The 11,148-nt window shown below is 48.2% G+C and overlaps 1 protein-coding gene across 12 annotated transcripts in view; it reads left to right on the forward strand.

Moving 5' to 3' along the window:
• Positions 1-11,148, forward strand: part of RNLS (renalase, FAD dependent amine oxidase) — a 76,458-nt gene that overhangs the window by 48,472 nt on the left and 16,838 nt on the right. For 8 of the 12 annotated variants that reach the window (XR_012587613.1, XR_012587608.1, XR_012587609.1 and 5 more), the window contains one exon: positions 9,792-9,965. Coding sequence is in view for 5 of the 12 variants with exons in the window: in XM_074591687.1 (XP_074447788.1) it covers positions 9,792-9,965 (174 nt within the window). In the remaining 7 variants the exon portion in view is untranslated. Of the gene's footprint in view, positions 1-5,954; positions 6,299-9,791; positions 9,966-10,446; positions 10,524-11,148 lie in introns of all 12 variants that reach the window. The other 4 variants (XR_012587610.1, XR_012587612.1, XM_074591690.1 and 1 more) reach the window with 2 other exon arrangements.

Here is an 11,148-nt window from a genome sequence, read left to right on the forward strand (position 1 = left end):
TGTGTGTGGGCATCCCATATGCTGCAGGTCCAGGAGACTAAAATGCCGTGTGCTGTCATCGTACACGTCTTCAGGGGCTGCCTTGCTTCCAGCGGCATCACTGAGGAAATGACTCGATTTTTGGTTAGAGTCAGCTTCTGCTCTCACAACACAGTCACCCACGTAACGAGGGTGAAAAGTTATTATCCCCGTTAATGCAGATGAATCTGATGTAAAGATCCACATTAAATCCACCTGCAAATTAGGCGCTGAGCCTACAGGCTGAAGAGAACAGTGTGGAGCTCCTCAGCTCTGCGTAGTACAGCGTACAGGTCACAAATCGGCTATGGAAGTGGAGAAGGAGGCTAGGGGGTTGTTACATTTAAAAATGGAATTATATAATAAAAGCAACAAAAAAGATCATTGCTTTGGGTCAGGGATTTTTTTTGGTAAAAAGTATGACCCGAGTGTATAAGTAGGTATACCAGGGATCAATTGAAAGGGAGAGAAAGCAAAGATAGTTTTGCAGCGTGCTCCCATACCAGTCTCCTGCAGCAAAAACACAAGATCTCTGCCAGTTTGGGCTGGAGGAGGCAGGCACCGGGCTTGGCCTTTGGGACGGCGCCAGGGTGCACGGACCCGAATGCATCAGCGCTCTGAGTCCAGCCCTTGCCGTAGCATGAAATGAATGTTCGCGCAGCAGCTCCAGCATGGTCTGCATGTTTGGCAACGATCCCGTGGAGCATCTCCCCTGGTTCCTCATTCCTCCTCTCTTCTCACCTGCCCTTCCTACAGGAGACAGCAGCTGGTGGTACTCTGCCCTTGGGCCGGCTTTGTCCTAGGAACAGCACAGTTCTCGTTTCTCTGCTGATAGCAAGAGTTGCCTTGAACACAGTGTGTGGCGCTGTAGGAGATTAACGTAAACGTTTCTGGTGAAAATTGATGGAGGTTTTAGTTTAACAGTGAGTGGATTGCTGATCATCTTGTCAAGAGCAGCTGGTAGACAGGTGCTCAAGCTTAGTTCTCAAAATCATTAGGAGCTTCATAAAAACTTACTTGTGCTGTCTTTTTTTCCCCCAGCATCTTTTTTTTTCCACTCTAATCATCTGCATTTCTAAATGTGCCTTTCCTTCACGTGCCACAGACTCTATCTAAAGAAGCTTTCTGCCAAGTCAGCCAGGACCGCAGGGATTTGAAGTAGTTATTTAAGTTGTTGTGGACGTTGCATACACACAGGAGTGAGCATTGCGTGGGACCCAAACAGCATTATTCAAACAAAAGCCGAGCATAATAAGAAAATGAAATATAGGCGTGGTTGCATTTCAGTGCTGCCTTTTTGAAAAAAAACCTCGAGCTGTTTGATAAGGGAGCTGAACTTAAAAACGAAGCCTTTCTCATAACCTCTGCTCCCTCCTACGCAAAGGCAGAAAAGCAGGAACAGCCTGCATCTTGAAACGGTCAGCGCGGTGGCAGAGGGCCAGCGTCATGGCATGGTGTCAGCGTTGAAGACTCTGCAGGGTCAGGTTGCCTGAAACGTCTGTCCTTTGTCACCGCTCAACTAGAGAGCTCGGGGCAGCAGCTTCTTGCTCCGGAGTGCAGTAGGAAAGGTTTCTGCAAGCTTGCCGAGGAAGAAGCAGTTGCTATGCAAGGAGGCTTCGTTGTGTGAAGGTTCTGATAATTTGCCGTCCTGACAATTCATCTCCCGAACAAACCTATGGCAGCACTCTGTTAGCTGTGACAATAAACTGTGCTTCCAGGTACTTAGCTGAGCTGCTTATTCTGATGGGTGAGCATCTTATTAAAATCTCTTAACTTGATACCCGGGCTAAAAATACCTTTGTTGCCGTTTGACCACAGAGTTTCCTTTTTAACTTTTAAAACGGTGGTGATCGTGAACCACTTAAAATTACTGTGTCACTGACAACCTCTGATTGACGCCATTTAGATTTGCTGCCAGTGTATCAGTAAGTCAGATGCTGCAAGTAAAATTGTAAGCAAAGCAATTCAAAGGAAATAACAAAACCTTTTGGGGGATAGTGTCAGTGTCAGGGTTATTGAGGGCACAGCTGTGGAAGAAGCACATGGACACAGAAATAAAGTATGGAAAAAATGAAGAGAGTGGAGAGAGACCTTCCTAGTCAACGGCTGAGTTGAGTGCAAGGGAATTACGGTGGGGCTTGTGCACCGGCTTATCCATCTGCTGGAAAATAAGCCACACCTGCCAAGATCCTCTGTAAATTCGTCAGGTTTTCTTAAATCCATACGTCTGACAAAATTTTCTGGAAGGTGGGAGAGAGAACAACAGGAAACGGGCAGGACATTTTATTTCTCTTTGTGCCACCCCGTGGCAGGTGGGGACTAGGAGCTGGGCAGGACTGGTTTTGTTTCCAGGAGAGGAGGCTAAGGTCCTGAAAACTGGGGGTGGCTGGGCAGTGGCAAACGGTAGCCGTTCTCCTCCTGGGATGCGGGAGCATCTCGCTGTTCAACCTTGCTGCTGAGCCTTTCAAGAGATGAAGGGGATATTTTCTTTGCAAACAGGTCAGAGCGGGAGCTGGTACTGAGGCACTGCATGAGACACGGTCGCTGGCAAAGCTTCAGCTGCAGTTTTTGCTTGCTAAAACTCGGGCAGAGGGTACCTGTAGAAGCACCTTTTCCTTCCTGTAGTCCTTGTGGATGGATACAGGGGGCTGTTTCATCCCTTGATACAAATCACAGCATCCTTCAGAGTATTTTCCTTTTTCCCGGTTTCTTACAGCCCCAGCAGGACTGTTGCGCTGAGCAGAAACCACTAGTCCCATCAGACACACCTGGGTCTGACCTGCTGACTGCGAATGGCTTAAGAAAGTGCTGAAAGCAGGCCCACACTGAGCAGGGGTTAACGCTGAATCGGGAGGATACTCTGGAAAACTCACAAAGCTCAAGCCAGACTATTCCCACCAAAACTCAAGCTGTTGGATTATTAGGAGAATAAGGAGTTTCGAGTAAAAGAAGTGAAGACTAAAGAGAGCGATCTTTTCCTAAAAGGAAAAAACTAGAAGTCCAGCGTCCTTGTATTTTGCTGCTTTAGTTGCACTGTCATTCCTTAAAAGTACTGCTGTAGTTTTTTTCTTAGTGCTGGTAATGTCTCTAGATTTGATTTCTAGATTTTTCGATGGCTGGTAATGTCTCTAGATTTACAATTACCTCGGCCATACCTAGTAAGCGATTTCGAACGTACCCGGCAATAGCTGTGTGTGATATCACAAACTGTATCTGTTTGTTATCTTCTTCGGAGCTTCTCATTGTCAGAACGCAACATCCTCTGTGCCACCCAGCAAGGCTGGGTGGTGAAACAAAATAAGAGTGTTTTCCCTCTCATCCCTGAGGGTCTTCCAAACTAGGATCTCAATTCGTTTACCCAAGTTTGCCCACACATCCTTGTGTGCATGCAAGAGCTGGATACAAGCATCCCAGCCGAGCTTTGAAATCATGTGTTGACTTGATAGGGAGGTAAGTATCCACAAGCTTTTAGAAGTACTGAATTAGGAATAGCAAAACTTTCCAAAAGAGGTATTATTTTAAATGCATCTCATGTTGTAGCGTCTGCTTTTCCCTGCAGTTCTGAATGTGGTTTCTCCCTGCCCCAGCAGCTGCGACCTGGGACTTTGTGTGAAGTTACGGGTAACCTATCTGCTTCAGTTACCACAGAATCGTAGGAAGGTTTGGGTTGGAAGGGACCTTAAAGCTCATCCAGTGCCACCCCCTGCCCTGGGCAGGGACACCTCCCACCAGACCAGGCTGCTCCAAGCCCCATCCAACCTGGCCTTGAACCCCTCCAGGGATGGGGCAGCCGCAGCTTCTCTGGGCAACATGGGCCAGGGGCTCACCACTCGCACAGTGAAAAATTTCTGCCTAATATCTCATCTGCCAAACTGACCTGTGTCTCTCTGTCATCTCGGCTTGCTCAAAATTGCAGTTGCAAGTCCAGTCCTCACCAGAGCCTCTGACAACTGCCACAAGCTGGTGGCGAATGATCCAGGTCTTCCTGCGGTGCCGTTCTGCAGACTGGCAAATGACTAAACAGCCAGGGTTAAACCTCGATTGTCCTCGTCGGTTCTTGGCCGTCAGAGCAGCTGGGTTTATTTTTGCCTCCCTGGCCTCTGCGATGGTAGGCTGGGCTCGGTCCTGGACTCCTGCATGGCGTGGTGCCTGTGCTCCTAGCCTGCCAGCCGAAGCCTTGGCTCTCCTCTCTCTTGCTGGCCCTAATGGTATCTCTGGGTCCTCTCCTTCCCACAGCGTGAGTGAGGCAGCGAGGTGACATTAAAGTCCTGGAACAGTAGATAAAAGGCCCTTACTATATTTATTGAGTGTTGCAGATAAGTAATCCGCTCCGCTGTCAGTGTCTAGAGAAACAGCAAATAAAGTATACATGCCCCTTGCTTTGATGTGATGAAATCTCCAGAGGACGTTTACTTCAGCAGCGTTCACAGCGCAGCTGTAGCTGAGTTTTTCAGTGGAAAATGCAAGGTTTTCATGTCTTCGTGCGTCGCTTTAAAAATATCGCTATGGCTGCTTCTTGTACGCTGGACAATTCCATGGTCTGAAAGCTGGGTTTTTTTTTCCAAAATGTTATTAAAATCAGCTTAACCGTTTTTGTTGGAAGGGGAAAAATTAATAGTTATTTTGTGGTTTCATACACAACATTAAAACAACAGTCTGGTTTTCATTTAAACCAATAAGAGTATGGAAATTCAAAATGAAGGCTCTCTTCATGTCCTTAGATCAACTTGTTGGCCTCGCTAAAACACATAATGGATGGAGCAGGGGAAAAACCTCAGTCTTACAACTCCTAGCATTGTTTTTGCATACAGTTCAGCTTTTTTATTGCTGGAGTTCAAACTTGACATTGCTTTATTGCCTGTCTTCTCAAGCTATAAAAACCTCCTCGGTTTTGTAAATTTGCAGCAGTTTGGAATCCAGTGAACCCTAGACATTGTTTTTAAAAAACCTAAGCAGTAATTAAGCAAATTGGTTAGCAAACGTGTATCAGTAATTGAATTAATAGACTTTTAAATTTTGAGCTGTAGACCTGAGTGTTTGGGACAATGGGTATTAGTCATTTCTGGTTTATGTTATGGTCACCAAGAGACCAGAGACACCGGTACAGCTGCAGTACGGGGAAACTCCGGCCGGCCCCAAGGAAACAACATCCCTGGGAGGGGACCCCGAGTGGTGGGGGATGCTCTGACTTGCCCAGACGCGGCCCCCAGTGACCTGTTGCAGCTGCCTCAAGCCTTGAGGCCGGCCACCGGTCCAGTGCGTTTGCATGTGGGGTGGCTAGCGTGGCCGCGCTGCCCCTCTGCTTCCACCCTGCAGGTTCCCTTCCAGCCCTGATTTTTCCCCAAGGGCAAATGAGTTGCCAAAGTAACCTGGACAGAGAGTAGCGGTTGGGATGGGATATTCCAGCTTCATATTTATTTGCATGTTTACAGGCCTTTTATATTCTTTTGAAGCACAGCAGGAATGTATAATACATTGTGATGATTTATCATAGCTGTAAGAAGGGGGTCTGGTGGTGACGGGCATCTCACAAACCAGCTGTGCAGAGTCCTTACCTGAAAGAGCAGAGGGAGGTTTCTGGATGAGATCTGTCCCCTCTGCCGTGCGGTGTGCGTTTAGCAGCAGCTCTGTTCCCTGTCTGGGCTCTTGTGGTCTGCCAGGAGGAGGAACTGGGACAAGCACTGCTGACTGAAATCGCTAATGTCGCTGTTTCAACTTGGCAGTAAAGAACCCCCGAGGCAGTTCCTGAATGCTGGCACCGTGTGCCTGTGCTGTTAAATTCACGGCTTGAGCAGGGAGTTAGCACGGGCCAGGGAACATTTCCAGCAGGGTGGGATGCGCGAGGTCCTCTCACGCTGGCATCCTTTCCTCTGGAGCAGTCCTCCAGCCTGCCCCGTGGCCCTGCTTAATCCCCTCCCTCCCCCTCCTTGTTGTAGGCTTTGCCAAGCTGTTGTGCCACACTGCCGAAATCTGCCAGTCCTGGGGGCTGCAGAAGCTGGAGCTGGAGAGAAGCTGTGGAAGAGGGGAAGGATGGAGGAGGATGGAGATGACAGCCGGCGGGAGACTCACAGAGATGAGAGAGCATTGCCAGTGCCCAGGTCAACGCAAAACCTTTCAACAGCACGAAAAGCTGGGATGAAAGCAAGCGCCCTGCCGCAGCCTGGGGCAGCCACCCTGCCAGGCTGTGATGGAGGTTTAGCACGGAGGCCTTTGCACCCAGGAGCCCTGGGCCCCAAGGGAGCAGCCTGGCCCGGAGGAAGGCAGAGTGACCCCAGGCAAGGTCTGTGCGCACTGTGGCTTTTGGAGTCAGCTGGCCAGGCGGCATACGCGCAGACAGGTGCTCTGCACCACGTCTGGAGTCCTGGGGCAAGATGGGAGCCACCGGTTCCTCAGCTGGTATGTGCTCAGTGTGAAGCAAGAAGAAATGACCTTGAAGAGCAGCTCTTGCAACCACTGCTGTCTGGTTTTCTTGGAGCACGTTGTATGGGGTGTTCTTCCATAGACATCTTCCATGTTCTTCCATGTATGTGTGCTGCAGAAGCCCATTCAAGGCAGTAGCATACCAACAGCCTTCTTCATTACAGGGTCTTGGTCACAGACCAGCTGTATAAGGAAGGGGAACCCTAAAGCGCCATAACTTACATGGAGGCAGCTTTGCCAAGGAAGGTGACAGCAGAGGGTCGAGGGGTCTTTTACCCATCACTTAGAGAAGTTGCTGAGGTCCATGGAGAGCGAGTGGATCCTCCTTGGAAAGATCTAGGTGGAGGGGCAAGGTGAGAGGCAGGTGGGCCCCCTCAGCACGTTCTCAGAGGGAGCATTGGACTGCATAGGGAAAGGGACCTTCTTCAAACCTCATTGTGCTCAGCCAGACCTACCCTCCTGGGCAGCTCTGTCCTCTGGCTTCCTCTGTCAGGCAGCTCCCCCACTACCACCCAAGTGCCAGATGCCTTATTTCTCCTCCTTTCCTTTCCCCAGTTTTCGTGGGTTGATCAGTGTTTCTTTCTGCCCTCCGTATTTCTCTGTTCCCCAGCATATTTGCGTTAAAATTTGTGAGGATTTTTCTCGGGGGCATTTCAAGGTTTATCTGATGTGATTTGAGATGGAATCTGACTTGTGATCCTCTGGTGTGCTGGTGGTTAGGGAAGGCTGGTGTGGGTGTGGAGGTCATGGTGGGGTGGGGGAGACCAGCCAGGAACTTCACTTAGGAGAGCACTGAATAGGAACATAAATTAAGGGGGCCTACAAGAAAGTTGGTGAGGGACTTTTTAGGATGTCGGGTAATGGTAGGACTAGAGGGAATGGATTAAAGCTAGAGATGGGACGATTCAGACTGGACGTTAGAAAGAAGTTCTTCACCATGAGGGTGGTGAGACAGTGGCACAGGTTGCCCAGAGAGGTGGTGGAAGCCCCATCCCTGGAAGTTTTTAAGGCCAGGCTGGATGGGGCTCTGAGCAACCTGATCTAGTGGGAGGTGTCCCTGCCCAGGGCAGGGGGGTTGGAACTGGATGATCTTTAAGGTCCTTTCCAACCCGAACCGTTCTATGATTCTATGAAATTGTGTCCCTGCACATTTTGGGAGGCCACATGGAAATGTTGCCAGAATGGACAAGTCATGACAAGGAGTTTGAACTTGGCATCTGTAGACCTGCACAGACTTGCTGAAATAGTCACCCACAGGTTGGTAAGAGCTGGGGTGACACCAGGATTGGCTCAAGAATGACATTCTTCCCTGCTCATTGTCCTCTGCATGTAAATAGACTCCGAACACAGGTAGCCTTGATGCCGTTTGAGAGAGGAGTATGTCAGTAGTGGTGGTGGGAATGGACCTTGATGCAGACCAGTGGTATGTAGGCTCTACAGGTTTAGTGGCAGCTGTTGCAAGGACTTCTCAGCATGGCTGGATATGCTCTCAAATGTGCATCCTGCTGGAAAACGCTCTGCCGGTGCTGCTGGACCCCTGCCCCTGGCCGGCTCTGTGTGACTCAGGAGTGCCTGCATCATGGCACCATGCACAGAGGTTTGATTTATAGCCCTGGTTCCTAGAGTCTTGCGTTGGCATAGTAGGAAATATTGGCTCCTGGGGAGGGAACATGTGCTGGTGGAGTGGGTGTGTGATGAAGCCGTCCTGCTTGCAAGTTCTGAGCATTAGTCATGACAGCGAGGTCAATCACACCAGCGTTTTTCTTTGAAGCATGTTACTTGTAGTTGCATGGAGTTGGCTGTGGCGTGGGTATGGCACGCAGAATCGCCCAGTCCCACCAACTCCATCTGGAGGCACCAGGGTGGGGGTCTCTAGCCTAACACTGCTCCCAGCAGGTCCGACACTGCAGCTGCAGCAAGTTCTTCGAGGCTGTGTCCGGGTCAGTCAGGGCAGTCACCGGGAATGGAGACCCCCCTTTAGTTGACCATGTTAGTGACACTGCACAGGACTTTATCCCGTTTGTTGTTGTCATCTCTCTTGCACTGGGGGGACACGATAAACTGCACAAAGTGTCCAGACATGGCCTCACTCAAGGGGAATAATACCTTCTTTTGACCTGCTGGATGCTCTCATGACAGGCTGGTTGGCTTTCATTGCTATGATGCCCGGCCTCTTACCTACATGGAGAGCTGTCCCCGCCTGCCCCATGCATAGGGCTGGTCTGTGTTGGGACAGGACTTCTACAGAAGTCCTGAAGATACCACTCGACACCTGGCCTGCTGCCTGTGGGAAGTGCCATGGTGGACATCAGCTGCTCCTTTCTTCATACAAGACGTTCATTGTGCTGGCTGAATCTTGCATAAGATGAAGCAACTCGATTGTCGTTCTGTGCCTTGCAATATCAGATCTCCAAACAAGCTCAACAGAGTGTGCGGTTTCACATACAGGCGGGAGACTGCTGTGATTTTGTCTTTGCACATCCTTCTCCAACTCACAGAAGTGTTGGCCATCCATTCGGTAGCAGAGTGATGTGGTGCCTAACTCCACGATGAGTCAAACTGTCGAAATTCTCTTGGGCATGAGATGAATTAGTATTTGAATGCATAGTGGGGCTAATGCTACTTTGTGCAGCTTTTCATGAAGATTATAGAATCGAGGCAAAAAGCAGATCTCACTGTAATGAGAAGATAGAAGAGTTAATCATAGGGTGGAATGGATTCATATTTGCTCTGAAATTTTCTAAACTGCTTTGGAATACCTTCAGCTGGAGGAGGTGAACTTCACTACAAACCCTTTGTGTGCCAGAGTGCAGAGTTTTCTTCACCCACTTGAATTGCAATACGAAAGCTGCAGGGCTATTTTCCCCGAGAGCCCGGAGTCCCTACGTTCATTTTGTTGATATGTGAAGTCATTCGGGGTTTCATTTTGGAGTCGTACATTCATTTAATTGATGTATTAGAGGCAACCCAAGCCTCTTATTCCCGTTTATTCACCCTTTGAGAAAAGATTCGGAAAAAAGTCACCAGTCATCGAAGTTACAAGTCAGAGGCAACTAGCGGAGAACTGGGAGATAAACCAAGATGGGGGAGGGTTGCATGTGAAGGACGTACTCTACATAATGCACCATTAAAACTTCATGAAGAGGTGTCCCAGAAAAAAATATTACAAAGCACGAGGCTCAATATTAAATTCTTAGTTTTAGCAGTCCGGTCATTTTCTGGAAGGAATAATCAGCTTAACCATAACATTCACACATTTAATGTTCTGAGAGAAGAGGGATTGTCTGATTTTTCTTTTTTTCTTTTCTTTTCTTTTCTTTTCTTTTCTTTTCTTTTTATTTTTTTTTCTGCAGTAATTAATGAAAGTCAAAAGCAGCAACTGGAATCTGTGAGCTACTCCTCCCGCTACGCTCTGGGACTTTTCTATGAAGCTGGTACACGGATTGATGTCCCCTGGGCTGCACAGTACATCACCGATAATCCCTGCATACGCTTCATCTCCATCGATAATAAGAAACGCAATATAGGTCAGTGCTCCCATTATTTCCCTTAAACACAGTGACAATAGAGGGTGTAGATCATGAAAAATGCTGTTTAATTGAGTGTTGCTATTCTGAACAGAGCAAGTATTTAACTCCAAGCCGCAGCGGATAGCATTTAATGTCACATTTGGCCTGTAATAAAATACACAATGAAAGCAGAACGGTCCTCAGAAAATCACCACCCAGCACATGGTTTATGTTACTGCATTTATGAAACTGGTGTCAGGGGATTTCAGACATCAAAATGTTGCTATTCCAAGAAAGAGCTGGAGTTCCTTTGTTTAAACATTGATTCATACACATGCCAATTTATCTCCCATCATCCATTACTTTACAACTCCTGTTCTTTCCACTAAGCATGCTTGGAAGTAGTAATGAGTTATATAATTGAGGCTGTTCGGTCTAATTCAAAGTTAGCCAATGTGCTTTTATAATCGTGGAAAATCCTTGAAATGGCTGCACATAGTACGGCTGCTCAGTAAAGCTTGGAGAACATCCCGCAAGGCAGACACTTCTCATCTGTTTCTGGAAGATGGCAGTCGAGTAAGTAGATGTTTTATTTATTAAATGTATTTCATATACCAAGAGTGCGTTGGCATAGAAAAGCTCAAGAAAAACTGCTCACATTTGAGTTTAATCAAGTGCGTTAGGGGCTGAAAATGCTTCCTGATTCTGTTACTTGCTCACGTCGCAACGATGGCCAGGTTTAACCACATCCATGAAGCGGGGGTAAAAACCTACCCACCTTTGTGGTGACCTACAAAGCTCTATGACTCACTGTCACAAAAGAAGGAAGGATTTTCGTAATCAGCCACTGCCTAATACATAATTATAAAGCAACACCAAATCCACTGCGCTAAAGCACGTTCAGATTTAGACCTGGGAGACTTCTGTTTCTAGTCTTCCTTGTTCCGTTGGGGTTCATTGTGTCCTGCCTGCAGTCTGCAGAAACCAGTGATGTTAGTACCTGCCGGGCAGGGCATTGCAAACCTTGCCCTTATATCTACGTGCCATCACCATGCTAGAAAACAGCCGTAAGGTTGGGCGTGCCTTCCCTCCCTTACACCACGAACGTGCAGTTTAATCTAATAAGCTATCGTGAGGGACTGTCCCAGTGTAACAGTGGCACTGGTGGCCGGGACCTCTGAAGATCTCTGCTCCAGCTCCT

This window comes from Larus michahellis, chromosome 6 (genome assembly GCF_964199755.1).
Source record: "Larus michahellis chromosome 6, bLarMic1.1, whole genome shotgun sequence".
In the NCBI taxonomy this organism is placed as follows: domain Eukaryota; kingdom Metazoa; phylum Chordata; class Aves; order Charadriiformes; family Laridae; genus Larus; species Larus michahellis.